The sequence below is a fragment of the Manis javanica genome, chromosome 11, assembly GCF_040802235.1.
Source record: "Manis javanica isolate MJ-LG chromosome 11, MJ_LKY, whole genome shotgun sequence".
NCBI lineage: Eukaryota > Metazoa > Chordata > Mammalia > Pholidota > Manidae > Manis > Manis javanica.
The window spans coordinates 38,679,361-38,705,641 of record NC_133166.1 but is presented as its reverse complement, the minus strand read 5'-3'; the positions used below and the strand labels follow the sequence as shown (position 1 = coordinate 38,705,641).

The following is a 26,281-nucleotide window of genomic DNA, read 5'->3' as shown; positions in this document are numbered from 1 at the left end:
AGAACAAGACCACATGGGAAGATCATGTAGCAAATGACATTTGAACTTCGTACTAAAGGATGAGTCAGCTATTGTTAACAGATTGGATATTCCAGGCAGAGGGAAAAAAACAGTTGAGCATCAGCTTTGTCTAAAGCAAGTATAATAAATTTAGGGAGAACTGAGTAAAATTCAGGATTACTGACTTTGCCTTTGTTCTTAGGAAGTAAACACCTATGAGGGAAATACTTATGTGATTGGGAGGAGAAGGCAAGAAACTATGGTAGACATAACTAAGGACATTTATTTTACATATATAAATTTTATCTAAACTAAAGTTTCTCTGTTCCCTCATCATTTTTCATACTGCATAGTTCCTAAGCCTAAGGATTCTGGAGAGTCTTCGTTTTCAGAAAACAAAGAATTCTGGGTGATAGAAATTAATTTATGTTTTATGTATTAGGATATATTCTATTAGAGTTTTTTTTTTTTTTTTTCATTGTAGAAGTTTTGGGATAAAAAAATAAATCTCAAGTCCCACAACTGTCTGATTTCTTTAAATGTAATTATGTTTATTTACATGAAGTGAAACTGTTTCTAAGGGAAAAAATGTACCTGAATTATGTTACGTGATTCAAATGGTTTCAAATGGTTACTTAGGACATTGGGCTTTGAGCCTTGTAAGAAAAGGCTGTGACTTATGTTCAGCAATGTTAACTCTGTTGGATCTTTTGAGACACTGTTCAGTTTGACTGCTTATAGTCAAATTTCTCAACTGAGAGGGATTCTAGTAAATAAAGAGGAGATGGCATCATTTACTCTGAATAGCTGCCACTGAAAAGGCCGCATTTGTTGGTCAAGCTATAGCCACCAGTCAGCATCTGTTTGGCAGGTGGATTAGGTCTTAGAGTCTGGCTTTTGGCAAGGGAATTTCAAGTCTAATTTAGTATAGCACTTCCTGATGGGACACCATAATCCATGGTCTTCCTTCTCTATACCTTCCAGTGAACCTTATTAACTGAAAAGACAAGAGTCAAGTAGCAAAGAATGGATTGAGCCAAAGATGATTCATAAGAACGTTATACCCCAGTGAGCAGTGCTGCTACTGACCAATTAGCTTCTGAATCCTGCCAATGTATTTTATAAACTGAAAATTTGAGAAACTGGTCTTAAACAGAACTCTGAAACATAAATACTTGCTGTGATTTTTATTTTAAATGTTTGCTTAGTTATAGCTTACCTACTATGCCATTATTGAAAAATAATAAAAATGGAGTAACTAAAGTTTCTCTTTCTCTCAGGTAATACATATAATATTCCAATATGCCTATGGCTACTGGACACATACCCGTATAATCCCCCTATCTGTTTTGTTAAGCCTACTAGTTCAATGACTATTAAAAAAGGAAGGCATGTTGATGCAAATGGGAAGATACATCTTCCTTATCTACATGAGTGGAAACACGTAAGTATTAAAAGTGTTCTGTGAAATCATTATATTTTATATATTTTGCTCACTAGCATCTACCTTCTGCTAACACTCAAAGAGGGTTCTAGGAAGGATAGATAAGTTCAATAATCACTGAGCTGGGTAATCAGAAAAGGTTCTCCAAAGACATATATCTTAGATTTGTATAGAGCTTGGTAATTTACCGAATATACACAATCACTATTTTATTTACTTGAGTTGAACTTTTAAGAGTAGACAGAATTGACACAGTGGGAAATGCTTTAATAAAAATGGTATACTGGTGGGATTTATTTGTGAAACTGTTCAAATCTCATTACTCAAAACACCCCTATCAAGAAATAATAGTAGTAGGAAACTTCATTTTATGCTTCAGATGGTGTAGCTCTGGCATACCAATCAGTGTCCCAGTCAAAACTGATGAGGAAAGCCAAACAGTACAGACAGCATCTGAAAGGCTTTAGAGAACTGTTGAGGCAATCAGGACTTGAAGGGCCTAGGAGCCTGTAGAGAAGTAGAATGCAAAGAGATGGGCAGCATTCTGCCAGTTTTCCCTACGTGTATTCGCTGATTCTTGGTTCAGGGTGGGAGGTGAAATCTGGACAGAGGGCCTTAGTTTAGCTAAGAGGCAAAGAAGCCTGCAGAGTTCCTAGCAGTCTCACAAGACCAAAAAAGCAGTAGTTGTTCTTCTATCTGCCAGTGCAGCCAGTGTTATAGGAGCCAAGATTTGGGAGCAAAGGAAACTAACCAGATCATCAGAGTTTTCCCTTCAAGGGTTATGCTGAACAAGATGCTTAAAAAGCTAAGCAGATAACTTGAGATTGGATTAAAGATGGCGGCGTGAGAGAAGAGACAGAGGCTTCCTCCTAAAACTGGATACAATTAGAAAACTTAATTGGTGCAACTAATCCTGAGAGAGCAACAGGAAAGAGGACGGAGTCAGACTGCACACACCTGGAGAAAGAGCAGACCTCACCGGGGTAATGTACCAGAGCTGTGGCTCTGCGGGACCCGAGCCCTTCCCCCACCCCAGCTCACCAGCGGGAGGAAGAGAAACGGAGCAGGGAGGGAGTGGAAGGCTTGGGACTCCTGAATACGTAGCTCCGGAGATCTGCGCTGGGAGCACAAACCTACATTTCATGGTGCTTTCATGAGACTCGCATGACTATCTTGGAAAGTTAATACAGGCAGAGTTGCTAGGGAGACTGGGATTCCGGCTGCTTGTGAAAAGCAGGGATCCATATCCGGCTGCTCTGGGACAAAAACTTATACCTGTGTGCCCGGCCCACTGGCTCAGGCAGTGGAGACAGACACAGCAGCCAGGAAGCCGGGAACAGCTCTTTCCTCCCCTGAGGCACCAGTACCGCTCCCCTGTGCCCCCCGACATTGCTTCAGGGGCTGAGCAGCTCCAGAATAGAGCTTCTGGACACTAGCGGGCGCCATATACAAACATGAAGCGCCAAAGGAACTTTGTCCAGTGTAAAATTATAAATACAACTCCCGAGAAAGATTTAAATGATATAGACTTCGTGACTCTTCCTGAAAGGGAGTTCAAAATAAAAATCAGCAGCATTCTAATGGAGGTACAGAAAGACATCCAAGACCTCAGGAATGAATTCAGGTCAGATCCAATCGTTGAAGAGCACAATGGAGGGTATTAAAAGCAGGATGGATACAGTGGAGGAGACAATAAATGAAATAGAAACCAGAGAAGAGGAATACAAAGAAGCTGAGGCACAGAGAGAAAAAAGGAACTCTAAGAACGAAAGAATATTGAGAGAACTGTGTGACCAATCCAAGCGGAACAATATTCACATCATAGGGATACCAGAAGAAGAAGAGAGAGAGAGAAAGGGATAGAAAGTGTCTTTGAGGAGGTAGTTGCTGAAAAATTCCCCAATCTGGGGAAGGACACAGTCTGTCAGGCCATGAAGATCCACAGATCCCCCAATACAAGGGACCCAAGGAAGAAAACAGCAAGACACATAGTAATTAAAATGGGAAAGATCAAGGATAAGGCCAGACTGCTAAAAGCAGCCAGAGAGAGAAATAAGATCCACATACAAAGGAAAGCCCATAAGGCTAACATCAGACTTCTCAGCAGAAACCTTACAGGCCAGAAGGGAGTGACAGATCCCCCAATACAAGGGACCCAAGGAAGAAAACAGCAAGACACATAGTAATTAAAATGGGAAAGATCAAGGATAAGGCCAGACTGCTAAAAGCAGCCAGAGAGAGAAATAAGATCCACATACAAAGGAAAGCCCATAAGGCTAACATCAGACTTCTCAGCAGAAACCTTACAGGCCAGAAGGGAGTGACATGATATATTAAATGCCATGAAGCAGAAGGGCCTGGAACCAAGATTACTTTACCTGGCAAGATTATCATTTAAATTTTAAGGAGGGATTAAACAATTTCCAGATAAGCAAAAGCTGAGAGAATTTACCTCCCACAAACCATCTCTACAGTCTATTTTGGAGGGACTGCTATAAATGGAAGTGTTCCTAAGGTTGAATAGCTGTCACCAGAGGTAATAAAACCATTGTGAAGAAAGTAGAACAGCTAATTATGAAGCAAATGCAAAATTAAATTAACTATCCTCAAAGTCAATCAAGGGATAGACAAAAAGTACAGAATTTGATACCTAATATATGAAGAATGAAGGAGGAAGTAAAAGGAGGAGAAATAGAAAAGAACCTTTAGATTGTGTTTGTAACAGCATACTAAGTGAGTTAAGGTAAACTCTTAGATAGTAAGGAAAGTAACCTGGAACCTTTGGTAACCACGAAACTAAAGCCTGAAATGGGAATAAGTACATACCTATCGATAATCAATCTAAATGTAAATGGACTGAATGCACCAATCAAAAGACATAGAGTCACTGAATGGATAAAAAACAAGATCCATCTATGTGCTGCTTATAAGAGACTCACCTTAAACCCAAAGACATGCACAGACTGAAAGTCCAGGGATGGAAAAAGATATTTCATGCAAACAATAGGGAGAAAAAAGAAGGTGTGGCAGTACTAGTATCAGACAAAAGATTTCAAAACAAAGAAAGTAACAAGAGATAAAGAAGAACATTACATAATGATAAAGGGCTCAGTCCAACAAGAGGATATAACCATTATAAATATATATGTACCCAACACAGGAGCACCAGCATCTGTGAAACAAATACTAACAGAAGTAAAGGAGGAAATAGAATGCAATGCATTCATTTTAGGAGACTTCAACACACCATTCACTCCAAAGGACAGATCCACCAGACAGAAAATAAGTAAGGACACAGAGACACTGAACAACAACACACTAGAACAGATGGACCTAATAGGCATCTATAGAACTCTACACCCAAAAGCAACAGGATACACATTCTTCTCAAGTGCACATGGAACATTCTCCAGAATAGACCACATACTAGGCCACAAAAAGAGCCTCAGTAAATTCAAAGACATTGAAATTCTACCAACCAACTTTTCAGACCACAAAGGTATGAAACTAGAAATAAGTTGTACAAAGAAAGCAAAAAGGCTCACAGACACATGGAGGCTTAACAACATGCTTCTAAATAGTCAATGGATCAACGACCAAATTCAAATGGAGATCGAGCAATATATGGAAATAAATGACAACAACACAAAGCCCCAACTTCTGTGGGACACAGCGAAAGTCTTAAGAGGAAAATATATAGCAATCCAGGCATATTTAAAGAAGGAAGAACAAGCCCAAATGAATAGTCTAACGTCACAATTATCATAATTGGAAAAAGAAGAACAAATGAGGCCTTAAGTCATCAGAAGGAGGGACATAATAAAGATCAGAGAAGAACGAAATAAAATTGAGAGGAATAAAACAATAGAAAAAAATGAATGAAACCAAGAGCTGGTTCCTTGAGAAAATAAACAAAATAGATAAGCCTCTAGCCAGACTTAAGAGAAAAAGACAATCAACACACATCAACAGATCAGAAACGAGAAAGGAAACATCACAATGGACCCAACAGAAATACAAAGAATTATTAGAGAATACTATGAAAACCTATATGATAAGAACCTGGAAAACCTACAAGAAATGGACAACTTCCTAGAAAAATACAACCTTCCAAGACTGACCAAGGAAGAAACACAAAATCTAAACAAACCAATTACCAGCAAGGAAATTGAAGCAGTAATCAAAAAACTACCCAAGAACAAAACCCCCGTGCGAGATGGATTTACTTTGGAATTTTATCAGACATACAGAGAAGACATAATACCCATTCTCCTTAAAGTTTTCCAAAAAATAGAAGAGGAGGGAATACTCCCAAACTCATTCTATGAAGCCAATATCACCCTAATACCAAAACCCAGGCAAAGACCCCACAAAAAAAGAAAATTTCAGACCAATATCCCTGATGAACGTAGATGCAAAAGTACTCAACAAAATATTAGCAAACTGAATTCAAAAACATATCAAAAGGATCATACACCATGACCAAGTGGGATTCATCCCAGGGATGCAAGGATGGTACAACATTCGAAAATCCATCAACATTATCCACCACATCAACAAAAAGGACAAAAAACACATAATCATCTCCACAGATGCTGAAAAAGCATTTGACAAAATTCAACATCCATTCATGATAAAACCTCAGCAAAATGGGTATAGAGGGCAGGTACCTCAACATAATAAAGGCCATATATGATAACCCCACAGCCAACATCATATTGAGCAGTGAAAAGCTGAAAGCTTTTCCTCTGAGATCGGGAACAAGACAGGGATGCCCACGCTTTCCACTGTTAATCAACATAGTACTGGAGGTCCTAGCCACAGCAATTGACAAAACAAAGAAATACAAGGAATCCAGGTTGGTAAAGAAGAAGTCAAATTGTCACTGTTTGCAGAAGAAATGATATTGTACATAAAAATCCCTAAAGACTCCACTCCAAAACTACTAGAACTTATATCGGAATACAACAAAGTTGCAGGATACAAAATCAACACACAGAAATCTGTGGCTTTCCTATACACTAACAATGAACCAACAGAAAGAGAAATCACGAAAACAATTCCATTCACAATTGCATAAAAAAGAATAAAATACTTAGGAATAAACCTTACCAAGGAAGTGAAAACTATAAGACACTCAGAAATTAAAGAGGACACTAACAAATGGAAACTCATCCCATGCTCTTGGCTAGGAAGAATTAATATCATCAAAATGGCCATCCTTCCCAAAGCAATATACAGATTTGATGCAATCCCTATCAAATTACCAGCAACATTCTTCAATGAACTGGAAGAAATAGTTCAAAAATTCCTATGGAAACACCAAAGACCCCAAATAGCCAAAGCAATCCTGAGAAGGAAGAATAAAGTGGGGGAGATCTCGCTCCCCAACTTCAAGCTCTACTATAAAGCCACAGTAATCAAGACAGTTTGGTACTGGCACAAGAACAGAGCCACAGACCAGTGGAACAGAATAGAGACTCCAGATATTAACCCAAACATTTATGGTCAATTAATATACGATAAAGGAGCCATGGACATACAATGGGGAAATGACAGTCTCTTCAACAGATGGTGCTGCAAAACTGGACAGCTACATGTAAGAGAATGAAACTGGATCACTGTCTAACCTCATACACAAAAGTAAATTCGAAATGGATCAAAGACCTGAATGTAAGTCATGAAACCATAAAACTCTTAGAAAAAAACACAGGCAAAAATCTCTTGGGCATAAACATGAGCGACTTCTTCATGAACATATCTCCCCGGGCAAGGGAAACAAAAGCAACAATGAACAAGTGGGACTATATCAAGCTGAAAAGCATCTGTACAGCAAAGGACACCATCAATAGAACAAAAAGGTACCCTATAGTATGGGAGAATATATTCATAAATGACAGATCCGATAATGGGTTGACATCCAAAATATATAAAGAGCTCACGCACCTCAACAAACAAAAAGCAAATAATCCAATTAAAAAAATGGGCAGAGGAGCTGAACAGACTGTTCTCCAAAGAAGAAATTCAGATGGCCAACAGACACATGAAAAGATGCTCCACATCACTTGTCATCAGAGAAATGCAAATTGAAACCACAATGAGGTACCACCTCACACCAGTAAGGATCACCACCATCCAAAAGAAAAACAACAAAAAATGTTGGCAAGATTCTGGAGAAAGGGGAACCCTCCTACACTGCTGGTGGGACTGCAAGTTAGTTCAACCATTGTGGAAAGCAGTATGGAGGTTCCTCAAAAAGCTCAAAATAGAAATACCATTTGACCCAGGAATTCCACTTCCAGGAATTTACCCTAAGAATGCAGCACTCCAGTTTGAAAAAGACAGGTGCACCCCTATGTTTATCGCAGCACTATTTACAATAGCCAAGAAATGGGAGCAACCTAAATGTCCATCAGTAGATGAATGGATAAAGAAGATGTGGTACATGTACAGAATGGAATATTACTCAGCCATAAGAAAAAAACAGATCATACAGTTTGCAGCAACATGGATGGAGCTAGAGGGTATTATGCTCAGTGAAATAAGCCAGGCAGAGAAAGACAAGTACAAAATGATACCACTCATCTGTGGAGTATAAGAACAAAGAAAAACTGAAGAAACATAACAGCAGCAGAATCACATAACCCAAGGATGGACTAATGGTTAGCAAAGGGAAAGGGACTGGGCAGGAGGGGTGGGAAGGGAGGGATAAGGACAGGGAAAAAGAAAGGGGACCTTACGATTAGCATGTATAATGTGGGGGGTGTATAGGGAGGGATGTGCAACACAGAGAAGACAAGTAGTGAGTCTACAGCATCTTACTATGCTGATGGACAGTGACTGTAATGGGGTTTGTGGGGGGGGTGCTTGGTGAAGGGGGTGTCTCATAACCATAATGTTCTTCATGTAATTGTAGATTAATGATAATAAAGTGAATATTTAAAAAAAGCTAAGCAGAAAGCCTCTGAAAAACACAGCCAAATTTTCAGCAGTCTCACGTTAAGGAGGCAGTAGGAGTTGGGAACCTTATCAAGGAGGAAGGGGTGTAAAATCATAGACCCTTATTTGATGCCACTGGAGGTATACACCCCAAGACTGCCAACTCAGTAGAATGAGCCTTGTAAAACCCCAGCCTTAAATCAGCTCAGCCCCTGATTATATTAAGGTGATTCTGACAGGATCTGCCTGCCATAGGAAAGAGTGATCTCTTCTGGGAGGAAGATAGTGTATAGAGGCTCTATAATTTTTCATGAATAGGGTCCAGCATACAATTTAAAACAATAAAGTACATCAAGAAAGAAGACAAAGAGGGAAAACAGAAAACAGAAACGGGGTACCACCCCCCTCCCCCAAGTAACCCAGTTACCAGACACAGACTTGGAAATGATTGTGATTAATATATTCAAGATGGATAAGTGGATTAAAAAGGAACCAAGTAGAGCATCTTAGAATTGAAAAATAGAATAATAGAAATTAAAAACTTAATAGATGGGTTTGGTAGCATATTGGAGTCAGCACAATATAGAATTAACTGAGAAATGAATATATTTTTAATGCTGTTGAATAAACATTACAGAAGATATAAAAGTCCCTTATGAAGAAAATTTGAAATTTTATGGAAAGATATTAAAGACAAGAGAAAACCTTATTCATGAATTGGAAAACTCAGTGCTATAAAAATGTTCTCTGTGAATTGATCTGTATTCTAAGAAAAATTTTTGTTCCTTTGTGTATGTGTTAATTTTGTGAACTTGATGAAATAAATCTAAAATTTATTTGGAAAGGCAAAAATGGAGAATAACCAAGGCTCTCTCTAACAAAAACAAATGGAGGAAACTTGCTATACAAATAGCAAAATGTATTATAAAACTAGTAATTAAGATAGTAAGGAATTGTTACAGGAATATCAGAACATATTAACCTAGAAATAGATGGAACATAATAACCTAGAAAAAGATCCACTATATATAACACTTGATATTGTAAGCAAGTCACGGACAATAAGATGAACTTTTTTTTTTTTTTGAGAGGGCATCTCATATTTATTGATCAAATGGTTGTTAACAACAATAAAATTCTGTATAGGGGAGTCAATGCTCAATGCACAATCACTAATCCACCGCAAGCCTAATTCTCGTCAGTCTCCAATCTTCTGAAGCATAATGAACAAGTTCTTACATGGTGAACAAATTCTTACACAGTTAATAAGTTCCTACATGGTGAACAGTACAAGGGCAGTCATCACAAAAACTTTCAGTTTTGATCACGTATTATGAACTATAAACAATCAGGTCAAATGTGAATATTCATTTGATTTTTATACTTGATTTATATGTGAAACCCACATTTCTCCCTTTATTATTATTATTATTATTATTATTATTTTTAATAAAATGTTGAAGTGGTAGGTAGATGCAAGATAAAGGTAGAAAACATAGTTTAGTGTTGTAAGAGAGCAAATGTAGATGATCAAGTGTGTGCCTGTAGACTATGTGTTAATCCAAGCTAGACAAGGGCAATAAAACATCCACGGATGCAGAAGATTTCTCTCAAAACGGGGGGTGAGGTTCTAAGCCTCACCTCTGTTGATCCCCAATTTCTCACCTGATGGCCCCCCTGCGACTGTGCCTGTCTTAGGTTGTTCCTCCCTTGAGGAATCTTACCCGTCTCTGGCTAACCAGTCATCTTCCGGGGCCATACAGGGAAATGTAAAGTTGGTAAGTGAGAGAGAAACCATATTGTTTGAAAAGGTTAGCATTTTACTTCTTTGCAGATTTATGCCCTGTGGCTTCTATGCTCAGCATTTGTTTTGAGGTATCTTTACCATTTGGAGGAATTATGATACTCGGTAAATTCGATATGAGGCATGAATTCTATTTAAGGGTTGTAATTAGGAAGGAAGAAGAAAAGCTATAGAGGTAGCAGACGGAAGAAAACATTGGAAGATTGATTATTTCTTTGACATATCTTCTTGTAGAGTAACTTAAGCATGTATAGGTTTTAAACTACTAATTAAATTGCACGCACACATTAACATAATAGGAATACAGTTACATAACCAAAGCAGATCTATAATTACCAGTCATCTCCAGTGAAGCCAAGAAAACCAGTTAGGCACCCTAGGCATTTGTGAGAATTTGTCTATGAAATCATGGATATTGTCCAACTGTACTTGAACAGTCTGAGAGAAATCAGACAAATTAAAACAACCCATTCTTGGGAACTGTTCATATCCCATATGTTCTTTTAACAGTAGATAATCTGTGGTCATAAGATTTTGGAGCGCTACAACTTGCACTTCTCCTAATTCTTGGTTGAGTTCCAACCGTTATAGATCCAGTCAAATTTGTTGTTTTACTGAAAGCACAGGCCAGCTTAGATATCTCCTTCTTCATTCCAATGGCAAGTCCAGGAACCGGTGGAATGAATGCAGCTACAACTTCAACAGCGCCAGGATCTTTGTTGAGGTTTTTTGGTGATCATCTTATGGTGTGACTCTTCCAGAGAGTGCTGATGTTGGAAGTTTTTCTTCATATCGTATCTTAGTTCATTTTCTGGGTAGCCAAATTAGGCTTTGATCCTCTGTATAAACACAAACAAACCCTTTGTCCACACTTTGATATGTGCCCTTTATACCATTATGTAGAACTCATTGGAGGTCACCACACAGGAACTGCTTTTTTTTTTTTTTTTTTAAGAGAAAGGAGTATTATCAGAAAAATGTACTTCCATAGCCGATCGATCATCTGACACCCTTTAAGTGATCAAAATTAAGGATATTTAAAGTATGCATTAATCGTTGATTTACAGTTAGTTTTATCCTGTCAGGGAGTAATCCCCCTTTTCTTTCTTTTTTTTTCTTTTTTTTTTTTTGTTATCATTAATCTACACTTCCATGAAGAATATTATATTTACTAGGCTCTCCCCTATATCAGGTCCCCCTATAAACCACTTTACAGTCACTGTCCATCAGCATAGCAAAATGTTGTAGAATCACTACTTGTCTTCTCTGTGTTGTACAGCCCTCCCCTTTCTCCCTCCCCCCACATGCATGCTAATCTTAATACCCCCCTTCTTCTTCCCCCCCATCCCTCCCTACCCACCCATCCTCCCCAGTCCCTTTCCCTTTGGTACCTGTTAGTCCATTCTTGGGTTCTGTGATTCTGCTGCTGTATTGTTCCTTCAGTTTTTCCTTTGTTCTTATACTCCACAGATGAGTGAAATCATTTGGTATTTCTCTTTCTCCGCTTGGCTTATTTCACTGAGCATAATACCCTCCAGCTCCATCCATGTTGCTGCAAATGGTAGGATTTTCCCTCTTCTTATGGCTGAGTAGTATTCCATTGTGTATATGTACCACATCTTCTTTATCCATTCATCTACCGATGGACATTTAGGTTGCTTCCAATTCTTGGCTATTGTAAATAGTGCTGTGATAAACATAGGGGTGCATCTGTCTTTCTCAAACTTGATTGCTGCGTTTTTAGGGTAAATTCCTAGGAGTGGAATTCCTGGGTCAAATGGTTGGTAAGTCTGTTTTGAGCATTTTGATGAACCTTCATACTGCTTTTCACAGTGGTTGAACTAATTTACATTCCCACCAGCAGTGTAGGAGGGTTCCCCTTTCTCCACAGCGTCACCAACATTTGTTGTTGTTTGTCTTTTGGATGGCAGCCATCCTTACTGGTGTGAGGTGATACCTCATTGTAGTTTTAATTTGCATTTCTCTGATAATTAGTGATGTGGAGTATCTTTTCATGTGTCTGTTGGCCATCTGAATTTCTTCTTTGGAGAACTGTTCAGTTACTGTGCCCATTTTTTAATTGGATTCTTTGATTTTTGTTTGTTGAGGCATGTGAGCTCTTTATGTATTTTGGATGTCAACCCATTATCGGATCTGTCATTTACAAATATATTCTCCCATACTGTAGGGTTCCTTTTTGTTCTATTGATGGTGTCTTTTGCTGTACAGATGCTTTTCAGCTTGATATAGTCCCACTTGTTCATTGTTGCTTTTGTTTCCCTTGCCCGGGGAGATATGTTCATGAAGAAGTCGCTCATGTTTATGCCCAAGAGATTTTTGCCTGTGTTTTTTTCTAAGAGTTTTATGGTTTCATGACTTACATTCAGGTCTTTGATCCATTTCGAATTTACTTTTGTGTATGAGGTTAGACAGTGATCCAGTTTCATTCTCTTACATGTAGCTGTCCAGTTTTGCAGTACCATCTGTTGAAGAGACTGTCATTTCCCCATTGTATGTCCATGGCTCCTTTATCGTATATTAATTGACCATAAATGTTTGGGTTAATATCTGGAGTCTCTATTCTGTTCCACTGGTCTGTGGCTCTGTTCTTGTGCCAATACCAAACTGTCTTGATTACTGTGGCTTTATAGTAGAGCTTGAAGTTGGGGAGTGAGATCTCCCCCACTTTATTCTTCCTTCTCAGGATTGCTTTGGCTATTTGGGGTCTTTGGTGTTTCCATAGGAATTTTTGAACTATTTCTTCCAGTTCATTGAAGAATGTTGCTGGTAATTTGATAGGGATTGCATCAAATCTGTATATTGCTTTGGGAAGGATGGCCATTTTGATGATATTAATTCTTCCTAGCCAAGAGCATGGGATGAGTTTCCATTTGTTAGTGTCCTCTTTAATTTCTGAGTGTCTTATAGTTTTCACGGTATAGGTCTTTCACTTCCTTGGTAAGGTTTATTCCTAAGTATTTTATTCTTTTTTATGCAATTGTGAATGGAATTGTTTTCGTGATTTCTCTTTCTGTTGGTTCATTGTTAGTGTATAGGAATGCCACAGATTTCTGTGTGTTAATTTTGTATCCTGCAACTTTGCTGTATTCCGATATAAGTTCTAGTAGTTTTGGAGTGTAGTCTTTAGGATTTTTTATGTACAGTATCATGTCATCTGCAAATAGCGACAGTTTAACTTCTTCTTTACCAATCTGGATTCCTTGTATTTCTTTGTTTTGTCTGATTGCCGTGGCTAGGAACTCCAGTACTATATTAAATAGCAGTGGGGAGAGTGGGCATCCCTGTCTAGTTCCCAATCTCAGAGGAAAAGCTTTCAGCCTCTTGCTGTTCAGTATAATGTTGGTTGTGGGTTTATCATATATGGCCTTTATTATGTTGAGGTACTTGCCCTCTATTCCCATTTTGCTAAGAGTTTTTATCATGAATGTATGTTGAATTTTGTCAAATGCTTTTTTCAGCATCTATGGAGATGACCATGTGGTTTTTGTCTTTCTTTTTGTTGATGTCGTGGATGATATTGATGGATTTTCGAATGTTGTACCATCCTTGCATTGCTGGGATGAATCCCACTTGGTCATGGTGTATGATCATTTTGATATACTTTTGAATTCGGTTTGCTAATATTTTATTAAGTATTTTTGCATCTACATTCATCAGGGATATTGGTTTGTAATTTTCTTTTTTTTGTGGGGTCTTTGCCTGGTTTTGGTATTAGGGTGATGTTCGCTTCATAGAATGAGTTTGGGAGTTTTCCTTCCACTTCTGTTTTTTGGAAAACTTTAAGGAGAATGGGTATTATGTCTTCTCTGTGTGTCTGATAAAATTCCGAGGTAAATCCGTCTGGCCCGGGTGTTTTGTTCTTGTGTAGGTTTTTGATTACCATTTCAATTTCTTTGCTCGCAATTGGTTTGCTTAACTTTTGTGTTTCTTCCTTGGTCAGTCTTGGAAGGTTGTATTTTTCTAGGAAGTTGTCCATTTCTTCTAGGTTTTCCAGCTTGTTGGCATATAGGTTTTCATAGTAGTCTTTAATAATTCTTTGTATTTCTGTGCAGTCTGTCGTGATTTTTCCATTCTCATTTCTGATTATGTTGATTTGTGTTGACTCTCTTTTTCTCTTAAGTTTGGCTAGAGGCTTATATATTTTGTTTATCTTCTCAAAGAACCAGCTCTTGGTTTCGTTGATTTTTGCTATTGTTTTATTCTTCTCAATTTTGTTTATTTCTTCTCTGATCTTTATTATGTCCCTCCTTCTGCTGACTTTAGGCCTCATTTGTTCTTCTTTTTCCAATTTCGATAGTTGTGATGTTAGACTACTCATTTGGGATTTTTCTTCCTTCTTAAATTGTGCTTGGATCGCTATATACTTTCCTCTTAGGAGTGCTTTCGCTGCGTCCCACAAGTTGGGGCTTTGTGTTGTTGTTGTCATTTGTTTCTATATATTCCTTGATCTCTATTTTAATTTGTTCGTTGATCCATTGATTATTTAGGAGCATGTTGTTAAGCCTCCATGTGTTTGTGAGCCTTTTTGTTTTCTTTGTAGAATTCATTTCTACTTTTATACCTTTTTGGTCTGAAAAATTGTTTGGTAGAATTTCAGTAGTTTGGATTTTGCTGAGGCTCTTTTTGTGAGCTAGTATGTGGTCTATTCTGGAGAATGTTCCATGTGCACTTGAGAAGAATGTATATCCTGTTGCTTTTGGATGTAGAGTTCTGTAGATGTCTATTAGGTCCATCTCTTCTAGTGTGTTGTTCAGTGCCTCTGTGTCCTTACTTATTTTCTGCCCAGTGGATCTGTCCTTAGGGGTGAGTGGTGTGTTGAAGTCTCCTAAAATGAATGCATTGCATTCTATTTCCGCCTTTAGTTCTGTTAGTATTTGTTTCACATATCCTGGTGCTCCTGTGTTGGGTGCATATATATTTAGAATGGTTATATCCTGTTGTTGGACTGAGCCCTTTATAATTATGTAGTGTCCTTCTTTATCTCTTGTTACTTTCTTTGTTTTGAAGTCTGTTTTGTCTGATATTAGTACTGCAACCCCTGCTTTCTTCTCGCTGTTGTTTGCCTGAAATATGTTTTTCCATCCCTTGATTTTAGTCTGTACATGTCTTTGAGTTCGAGGTGAGTTTCTTGTCAGCAGCATATAAATGGGTCTTGCTTTTTTATCCATTCTATTACTGTGTGTCTTTTGATTGGTACATTCAGTCCATTTACATTTAGGGTGACTATTGAAAGATATTTACTTATTGCCATTGCAGGCTTTAAATTCGTGGTTACCAAAGGTCCAAGGTTAGCCTCTTTAGTATCTTACTGCCTAACTTGGCTTGCTTATTGCGCTGTTATATACACTGTCTGGAGATTCTTTTCTTCTCTCCATTCTTATTCCTCCTCCATTCTTCATATGTTGGGTGTTTTGTTCTGTGCTCTTTCTAGGAGTGCTCCCATCTAGAGCAGTCCCTGTAAGATGCCCTGTAGAGGTGGTTTGTGGGAAGCAAATTTCCTCAGCTTTTGCTTGTCTGGGAATTGTTTAATCCCGCCATCATATTTAAATGATAGTCGTGCTGGATACAGTATCCTTGGTTCAAGGCCCTTCTGTTTCATTGTATTAAATATATCATGCCATTCTCTTCTGGCCTGTAGGGTTTCTGTCGAGAAGTCTGATGATAGCCTGATGGGTTTTCCTTTATAGGTGACCTTTTTCTCTCTAGCTGCCTTTAAAACTCTTTCCTTGTCCTTGATCTTTGCCATTTTAATTATTATGTGTCTTGGTATTGTCCTCCTTACATCCTTTCTGTTGGGGGTTCTGTGTATTTCCGTGGTCTGTTCGATTATTTCCTCCCCCAGTTTGGGGAAGTTTTCAGCAATTATTTCTTCCAATATACTTTCCATCCCTTTTCCTCTCTCTTCTTCTGGTACCCCTGTAATACGGATATTGTTTCTTTTAGATTGGTCACACAGTTCCGTTAATATTGTTTCATTCCTTGAGATCCTTTTATCTCTATGTCAGCTTCAGTGCGTTCCTGTCTCTGGTTTCAGTTCCATCAATGGCCTCTTGCATCTTATCCATTCTGCTTATAAATCCTTCCAGAGTTTTTCATTTCTGTAAACTCCTTTCTGGCATCTGTGATCTCCCTCCGGACTTCATCCCATTTCTCTTGTATATTTCTCTGCATCTCTGTCAGCATGTTTTGATTTTCATTTTGAATTCTTTGTCAGGAAGACTGGTTAGGTCTGTCTCCTTCTCTGGTGTCTCTGTGATCTTGGTTTGACTGTAATTTTGTCTTTTCAAAGATAGGAATAGTTTGCAGAGCTGGGACGAGTGACAGTTGGAAGAACTTCCCTTTTTGTTGGTTTGTCGCCTTCCTCTCCTGGGAGAATAGCGACTTCTAGTGAGTTGTGCTGGGTATAGCTGCATGCAGACAGGGCTTCTGCTTCCTTCCTGGCTGCTATGGAGTTTATCTCCGCTGTTGCTGTGTGCGTAGCCTGGCTCAGGCTGCTGCTCCAAAGTGGTGGAGTTGCGTTGGAGGGGGAGCGGCCGGGAGGCTATTTATCTCCGTAACGGGCCTCCGTGCTCCCTGCAGCCCAAGGGATTAGAGTGCCCAGAGATCCCTGGATTCCCTACCTCTGGACTAAGTGTCCCGTCCTGCCCCTTTAAGACTTCCAAAAAGCACCCGCCTAAACAAAACACCGACCAAATGAAATAAAAATAAAAATAAAATAAATGGCCACTCGTTTTTCTTTATTCTCCGGCGCCCGCCTCAGGCACCTGCTCACTGGTCTTGCTGCCCTGTTTCCTAGTATTGGAGTCCCTGGCCCTTTAAGACTTCCAAAAAGCACTCGCCACAACAAAACAACAACAACAATAACAACAAAAAAGTCTCCGCTCACTTTTCTTCTGTTCTCCAATATTCGCTCGCCAGTCTTGCTGCTCTGTTTCCCTAGTATTGGGGTCCCTGTCCATTTAAGACTTCCAAAAAGCACTCATCACAACAAAACAACAACAACAACAAAAAAGATGGCCGCTCGCTTTTCTTTTGTCCTCCGGTGCTGGCCTCCAGTACCCGCTCACCCGTCTTGCTGCCGTGTTTCCCTAATATCCAGGGCCCCGTGCATGCACTGTGTCTGTGCTCTGGTCCGGATGGCTGGGGCTGGGTGTTCAGCCGTCCTGGGCTCCCTCTCCCTCCTGCTCAGACTCCTCTCCTCCTGCCGGGAGCTGGGGGGAGGGGCACTCGGGTCCCGCCGGGCCGGGGCTTGTATCTTACCCCCTTTGCGAGATGTTGGGTTCTCGCAGGTGTGGATGTGGTCTGGATGTTGTCCTGTGTCCTCTGCTAGGAAGAGTTGTCTTTGTTATATTTTCATAGGTATATGTGGTTTTTGGAGGAGATTTCCACTGCTCTACTTACGCTGCCATCTTGGCTCTGCCCCCCAATAAGATGAACTTTTTAATAACAGAGTTGAGACAGTTGGATTCCTATGTGTATAATACATAAAAATCTATTCTGGCTACAGTATAAAAGGCAAAAAGATAAGACTTCAGACAATAGGAGACTGCCTTCATGATTTTGCAATAAGTGAGGTTTCTTTTAAGGCACAAAACATTTACTATGAAAGACTAATAAATTTTACCTTGAATTTATACAAATTAAGAACTTCTATACATCACAGACACATTTTAAAGTGTGAAAAGACTAACCACAAACTGGGAGAATAAATTTGTAAATTTGTAATACTTATCACTCACTGAAAAATATCCAGAATATAAAAACAACTTTTGGGAGTCACTAATGAAAGAAACACAATAGAAAATAGATGAACTCTTGAATAAGTACTACACAAAAGAGAAATTCTAATGGCCAGTATTAGAACATGGAAAGCTATTTAGCCCTTAGTAGTGAGGGCAATGTATGTTAAAGCTATAATGAAATACCCACCAAATTGGTGCTCCTGGTTGACAATGCTAAGGGTTAGTAAGGATGTAGAGCAAAGGGAACACTTAGACACTCCTGGTGGGAGTCAAACTGGCCCTCCTTTGGAAACTAGTTTGGCATTATCTATAAAGTTGAGAGTGCACATGCCCTCTGACCCATCAGTTCTACTCCTTGGTACCGACCTCAGCACTACTGATATTGTGGGTCAGATAATACTTTATTGTAGTGGGGCTGTCCTGTCCATTGTAGGATATAGAACCTCCAGCCTTTACCCACAAGACTCACCCAGTTGTGACAAGCAAAAATGTCTCTAAACACTTTTAAATATCTGCTACAGGCAAAAGTATTACCTCAGTTGAGAAACACTGCGCAAGAGTAATGTTTGCACATAAATACTAGGTAACATAACAAAAATGTTCATGGCAGCATGAATAGCCAAAGACTGGATACCATCCAGATGACTACTCACAATAGGAAAATAAAGAAGTTTTCATATGTTCTTTTAGTGGAACAACATACAACAGTGGACATGTATTTATTGCTATGCTCTTTAACAGGAATATATCTTGCAAATGTTGCTAAACAAAAGAAAAGTCTCAGTAGAATACAGGGTTCAGTTTAATTCATATGAAGTTCAAAAATGGGCAAAATTAAACATACTGTTTAGGACATCATTCACTGGGTAGTATGTTTAAAGTAAAGCAAAAGAATAATTATCCAGTAAGTCAGTAGTGGTTGCCTCTAGAGTAGATGGAAGACAGTACAGTCAGGAGTTTCCACTTTATTGTTAACTCTTTAAAGTTACATGTTTTATATATTTGTGTAACTTTGTATGGTATTGGAAGCTATGCCACTGGCTGATCATGATTGTTAGCCAAGGATTTTGTCCTTTAATAAGCAGTTGGGAGTCATCTTAGGTTTTTGAACAAGAGTAGGGTATTAAAAGCAATGATTTTCAGTATTAGGTATGATGTCTGAAGTGTACTAGATAATAACATAAATTAGTTCTCTAACTAATAATCACTAGTTGCTCTAAAACATAAACCCCGAAATGCTAGAGGCTTAACACTTTAGAAATTTCGTGCCTACAGTAACAGTCTGCTGGGAGTGTTCCTCCTTGGCAGGCAGCTTTCTTCCACCTGGTGCTTCAGGGACTGGGGCTCTTTCCAGTTTGTGGTGCCCCCATCTCCCAGGACTTGGAGTCCTCTGCATCAAAGAAGATGAGCACAGAGAGTGGTAAAGGAGTACCTCCCTTCTTACCTACTTTGGCCTGGAAGTTAAATCACTTCTGCTTATGGTCCATTGGTTAATACTAGTTGCAAGGAGGGCTGCCTCAACAGCTCATTCTCAAAAGCAACTCTGTATTCTGGAAGGGGAAGCATGAACTTTTATATAAAACTCAGCAATAAATAAGTAGAACTGGAAGTTGCATAGGAAGCTGTTGCAGTAATTTAGCAGCATGACACGGAGTGTAAACTAGGGCTGTTGTCATTTATGTTGTCATGATCTTACTAATTAAATTGCTCATCAATTCTAGTTCTGAACATGTATATATACTGCTTGGAATGTAATATATACTGACTTTTATTGCTTTCTGGAAAAGCAGACCAGTAAAAAGGGCTAAAGAACAGAGTTTTCCCCTTATTGTTTGCAGGGTTTTCAGTTGGAAAGTAATTTTATAAAGGTATTATCTAGTTCAGTATTTGATCTAAAGTGCTGTAATGTTCTTGCTACTATTTCATAACCTGTATCATTCTGAATTAGTCACTAGTCATTCTGAATTAGTTTGAATTCATAACCTATTGCTTTATAATAGGTCTCTAAGTATTAAAGATTAGATTAATTATCCTTCCTTCAAAGAATTTAATATGAAAGGGATGGTGTGATGAATAATTAACTTGTCTTGACAAAATTATGGTTATAAGAATGCATGAATATAAGATTGATTCCCACTACAACATTCATAAACCTTGAGCATTGTGTGAAGTGAAAGAAGCTAGACACAAAAGATCACATGTTGTATGATTCAATTTATATGAAATGTCCAGAATAGGCAAATCCATTGTATTTAGTGGTCAGTGGATTATCTACTTAGAACTCTCTATATTAGATTGTAGATGCAAGAGAGATATGTATAGATATTATAGATATGATATAGATCTATATTTATAGTATTAGTTCTAAATAGATATTATCTATTAACTATTAACTATTACTTATTTATAACTGTTTAGAAAATAGTAGTTGCCAAGCTTTATTAATTAACTAAATGGAATTTTCATGTTTGGAATCCTACAAAGATAATTACCAAGCTGAGTTGAAAACTAACGAGAAGTGGCCAAACTTTTCCTTTTTGCTAAAAAGTAAATTTGTAGCTGAGTTAAATTTGTTTTCCATTTTTAGCCACAGTCAGACTTGTTGGGGCTTATCCAGGTCATGATTGTGGTGTTTGGAGACGAACCTCCGGTTTTCTCTCGTCCTACTATTTCAGCACCCTATCCACCATACCAGGCAACAGGGCCACCAAATAGTAAGTAGGATCAAAATTTGATTTTTAAACTCGTATAAAGAAAAGGAAACAGAACCTTGTAAAAAACAAATTTTTTAATGACTTCATTTTGCTTTTTAGCTTATCAAGTTAGTGGAGTTTTTGGATGTATTCTGAGGCCCCACATCTGCATGTACAGATTCCCACCAAAGACTGGCATTTGGGCTTTTGTTTGTGGGTAGAAATCTAACTATAAGTGTGCTGGATTCCTAAATAGGGGAGAAAGAATGCTGGAACAGAGCTAGAATTTTTTTTTTCATTATGCATGCCATGGAATAGCCTTGTTTGATAAGTTTGGAAGTAGATAGAACTTGAAAAGTGGTAGTCTGACCACTGCTTTTTAACTACAGGATCAGTGTTGTAGATAAGAATTCATTACAAAGTCAATTAAATCATTCACATACAGCTATTCTGGGTATACACAATTGGACATCTAGCTCTCAGCTTTCTTCTCTTTAGTACAACCAATTCATGATTTTACCTTATGTGAAAAGGGTGGGGGCATAAAGTCAGTACCAGTTCGCCCATAGTTGTTATACATCATCTCTGTTATTATTATTGTTATTATAAATCTTACTGATACTTTACAATCACCCTGGGTAATTGAGAGTTGGTTGTACTTAACTTGTTTTGACTTTATTAAACCTGTATTTATTTCATTGTGTTTTGAGCTGTGGGTTTTGTTTTGGTTTGTTTATAAGTTTTGTTTAAGATTATAATTAACCAAATGTGTTTATTCTAAAAATCAGATTATGTGAGCTTTCCTTTTTTCTGGCTGAAAACTATCTTCTTCCTTTGTAATTCATTCTGTTTTGAGGAGCATTTTTGACTCACAAGCAAATGGGAATCTAACAAAAAGAACCTCCTGCACCTGTTTTTTTTTTCCCCCTTCCTTCCCGGACAATCTTGTTTTTAGGACTTTGTAGCTGTTTCATTAAAGATTCTAATGATTCTTTTGGACCGGAAATTTGTTTTCATCTTAATGTAGTCTACTGACTCTAGTACTTGAGACTAGGTAATCTTGCTCATTTAAATTTGAAATACCAAATATTTCTTGTTCGCCATTCATGTTTATTTGTTTAAATATTAGAGCAGTGACCACTTAAGATAAAGATAACCTTTTCAGAAATTTAGGCAGTCTCCTAAGTAATATTTTTTTTCCCTGAATTTTTCCAGTTGTATATTGAAATTGAAAGTGCAGCATTCTAGAGACCATACTAAAGAGATCACTATTGCAGTTCCATTCTGTACTCACTCACTGTAAGTCAAACTAACCAATACAGAGTTAAGTAAATTATACTAAAAGAGGCCAGTTTATTTTCCATCCATTCCGGTTTTAATACTTTTTATACATTTAAGCAATATTCATTATTATTAGGTGTGTCTGTAAAGAAATGGAGGTCTGAATTCCATTTTACACACATACACACAGGAGTAGCTCAGAAATTTGGATACATATTTAATAAACAAGTTGTGAGAAATTACATACGTCTATTATTACTGAAACATTTTTGATCTCCTGTTTTAGGATGACTTTCGAGCTAGCTATGAGTCATATTAAAAATTGTTTGGGCCAAACCTTTTTTTTAATATATATATTAAGGTACCAGTCTTATGAAGGCTCACATGAAAAACATTGTGCAAAACCTTGTTTTTTACAACTAACAGTAGTAGTCAACATTTATTGAGTGATAACTATGAGACATAGCTAAACACTTCATATTCGTTCTTATTTAATCCTTGTAATAACCCCATATGTTGTGTATTTATTTGAATCCCATTTATTCTGGCTCTAAAATTATTTATTTTACCCCATTATCTTCACTTCATTATCAAGACCATACCAGCCTTGTATCCAAATAACTGTTGTTGCCCAAAATAAAAATTTGAAGGCTTTGATGGAATTATTAACTTTCAGAACCTTAGAAAGGTGAAATTGCTTATAACTGTGAGGTGGTGGTTTATATGTTCACAAGAGAAACTAGCATAGGGAGGTAGTAATTGGCTATGTACATTGCTGACACTTAATAGTGGCCTCATCTTTTGATGTTCATAAAGATCAACTGTGCTTTTGCTTTGGGAAAAAAAAATGTTTTGTGGAATTTAGCAATTGTAACATTTTGGGAAGTTGTTTCCTTTCTGAAATAGCAATGAATATCATCCTAGCTTCATTATACTTAGGAAAAATTTTACCTTTGACATCTATAGATTCATCCTAACAAGAAGACTAACTAATACTGGTTCTTAGCGATGTAGGCTCAGGAGTGCTCATAAAGACTTCTAAGGGCCTTAGTCAGACCCCAACATATTTCTCCCACCCACTTGGATTCTGTGCTCTAAAAGTTCATTTCTTGAAGTCTCTACCTCTCTTGGCTTTAAGCCTTCATATACTATTCTTCTACTAGATCACTTCTGTTTATCCGCATTTCCTAGGGTTAGGTTAGTGCCTCCTGTATGATCCCACATGTGGCATACTATACTTGCCCCGTCGTAACACTTAACACTCTCTGTTGTTATTCCTTGTTTATCTCCCCCACTAGAATATAGGCAACTTGAGGCCAGGAATTCTTTGTTTTTCTTTTCTTTTTTTCATCAAATTTCCAGTGCCTGTCACATAGAGGGCACTAAAATATTTATTGATCAGATTGAGATCTGATTAATGAGTGAGAAAATTTTCACTGAGGATAAACTGATTCTCAGACAAATCATTTCCAGTTAATGCCAAAATTAACTTCTCTTTTTCTTCCTCTATGTTGATTAGCCCCTCAGCACCACTGGCTAGCTCTATGTCATTAGTGTTCTCTTTAAATATATAGCATTCTTTAAACTTGCTAGATTTGAACCTTTTTTCCTAATATTTCTAAGTTTTTGTTTTGTTTTTAAGCAGTCTAGCTGATCATAAGTTTTGTATATGACTTCTCATAGTAATTCTGAAGTCTTTTAAAGTCCTCAGTCAAGCTAACAACTAGCAGTGCTAGTCAGTCAACATAGTCTTAAAAGAAATGTCAAAAGATGGTCACTTTCTAAGAAGCTGACTTTGGACAGAGGAGGGCAGAATTATCTTCCTCTAAATTCAGAATTGAACCAGCTCCTGTTGAAGGTTATAGATTACTTGAGAGCTTTTAACGCTGACCAGGTTGATCTGTTTGCCAGTTATTCCTTGTCATGTGTGTTACAACTCATGTTAAATGTTTTGAGAGTTAGGTGTTTTGAAGGTATTTGCTGCTTGCAGTAGAGAACTAATGTGGGTGGAGTGTTTGTTTTGGTGCTGAGATTTGGATTCTTTAACTTTATGAAATGCTTTGCTGTGGTTTGACAGTGATATGTGTCTTTTTTGATAACCTGTGATCATGGAACTATGCATATTATTTTAAAATGTTAATTATTTTCAGCTTCTTACATGCCAGGCATGCCAAGTGGAATCTCTGCATACCCATCTGGATACCCTCCTAATCCCAGGTAATGAAAAATTGTCCTTTTAATAATTGTATTAGAAATTCTGTTAGATCTAGAATGAAAACAATGGGTGCTAACTGTGGCATCAAAGTAAATTTAATTGGAATTTAATGGAAAGCAAAACCTGGTTTATCAGAATTTTATGGTACATACAGAATTTAAAAGGAGTTTTTCCATTCTGGAGAAATGTACCTCCATTATGTTTACAGAGAGGAAAGGGGTGGGGTAATGACAGTGATCTCCACTGATTTTGGATTGTGAAATCCTTGCTACTTCAAGGGTTGAAGTAAGGGTTAAACCCCTTGTTCCTTTTAGGAACTTTGTATATCTGGTATAGATAGCTGAAGAGTTAATGGAAAACTAATTCTAATGAGTTCAGCCAAGGAGAAAAATATTTTAATACCTTTAAAAAAACCTTACCTTTTCTGCAAATTACCAAAAACAAATTAATGGTTCTTATGATGGGGTCAGTCTTAGCCCCATGATATTTATTCATTCAGTACATAGACTTACATGTACTACCAACTTTTATTATCCATTTGATAATAATATAACACAGGTAAATTAAATTAACAGAGAAATTAGTCTATAAGTAATACTCATGAGAAATAATTAGTAACCCATATTTTAAATGTGTACTTGTTCCAGTGGTAATCTAGGAGCACTTTCCAAAGGTGGTCTTTGGGCTTACTTAAAATGCAAGGCTGGTGCCTACATGAGAGTTCCAGGTACTCTAACAATTAATAAGAAATTTTTAACCCTGCTAACTCTTCTTACTTCATGTAACCTTCACAGATAAATGCAGCCAGATTTCCTGAACACTTGCTGTAACTAAATATATGCATGTACATAAGTAATATACAGGATCTTATAAGTTAAATTTAGCAAACTTATTCTGGGCCTTTCTTAATTTCAGAGACTAGCTTTATAAGGAAGTACTAGTAATCTGTCACATTAGATAAGGTAGGCAGAGCCAGATGAACATCTATCAGGGACAATAGAGAAAGAGTCCCCAGATTGTAATAATATAAGCAGGCCGTAAGTTTTAGATTTTTTGAGGTCTATAATTTTCTGATAAAGTTCTAGAAATGGAATCCTGTCTGAACCCTTGAGATTACAAGCCTTTATAATTAAATTGCTAGTAAGAGTGAAATGAGCCAGGCAGAGAAAGACAAGTACCAAATGATTTCCCTCATTTGTAGAGTATAACAATGAAGCAAAACTGAAGCAACAAAACAGCAACAGACTCACAGACTCCAAAAGGGACTAGCAGTTACCATAGAGAAGGGGCTGGGGAGGGAGGGAGAAGAGGATTGAGGAGTATGATTAGTACACATGGTGTGTGTAGGGGGGATCATAGGGAAGATAGTGTAGTACAGAGAAGACAAGTAATGACTGTATGTCATCTTACTACACTGCTGGGCAATGACTGCAGTGGGGAATGGGGGAACTTGATAATATGGGTGATTGTAGTAACCACATTGTTTTTATTGTGAAACCTTCATAAGAGTGTATATTAATAATACCTTAATTAAAAAATTTTATTTTAAAAATTACTAGTAAGAAAGAACTTTGGACATATAGGGAATGGTTGTTTGAAGTACAATAAGGAAATGGACTTCTGAACAAGCCATTTCAAAGAAATTTGTAGGTAGAAATGAAGGCCAAAAACATTGACAAAAATGTCTTATTCAGTTACTAAGGTAACCATAAAAGTGTCTTTTGTGAGGTTATTAAGTTCCTTTTTGAGGCAGCTATTTTCCAAATAACTTCATGTTTTTTTTTCCCATGAAATAGTTTTATCCCAATGTAGCATGCTAGTGAGTTAAGGGTAACTGTATTCAAATTGCTCTCTATATCTTGCTGTGTATGAAAGATAGTGGCAGAAGAGCCTCAGAACCTCTTTTTCTTTTAAGAGAATAAATCAGTGACTAACGAATCTTTTTCTTAAAACGATTATGAGAGTCTTTATTCTTGCTATAGAAAGTTGGTCAAAATGACCTCTGAGGTCTCTTTCAAACCTTAGGATCTTTTGAAAGTTTAATTTAGCATCTGCAGCATGTATGCAAGGAAGCTGAAAGGTATGTCAGGACTGGTGGCTCCAGTTTTTATATGTGTACTAGCAAGCGTGGATTAATTAGAA

The 26,281-nt window shown here is 37.6% G+C and overlaps 1 protein-coding gene across 1 annotated transcript in view; it reads left to right on the top strand.

Annotated features, from left to right (window-relative positions):
• TSG101 (tumor susceptibility 101) overlaps positions 1 to 26,281 on the top strand; it is a 59,873-nt gene that overhangs the window by 9,585 nt on the left and 24,007 nt on the right. Inside the window, exons 4-6 of the mRNA XM_037026935.2 lie at positions 1,281 to 1,444; positions 20,538 to 20,664; positions 24,075 to 24,141. Of these exons, the coding sequence (XP_036882830.1) occupies positions 1,281 to 1,444; positions 20,538 to 20,664; positions 24,075 to 24,141 (358 nt within the window). The remainder of the gene's footprint in view (positions 1 to 1,280; positions 1,445 to 20,537; positions 20,665 to 24,074; positions 24,142 to 26,281) is intronic.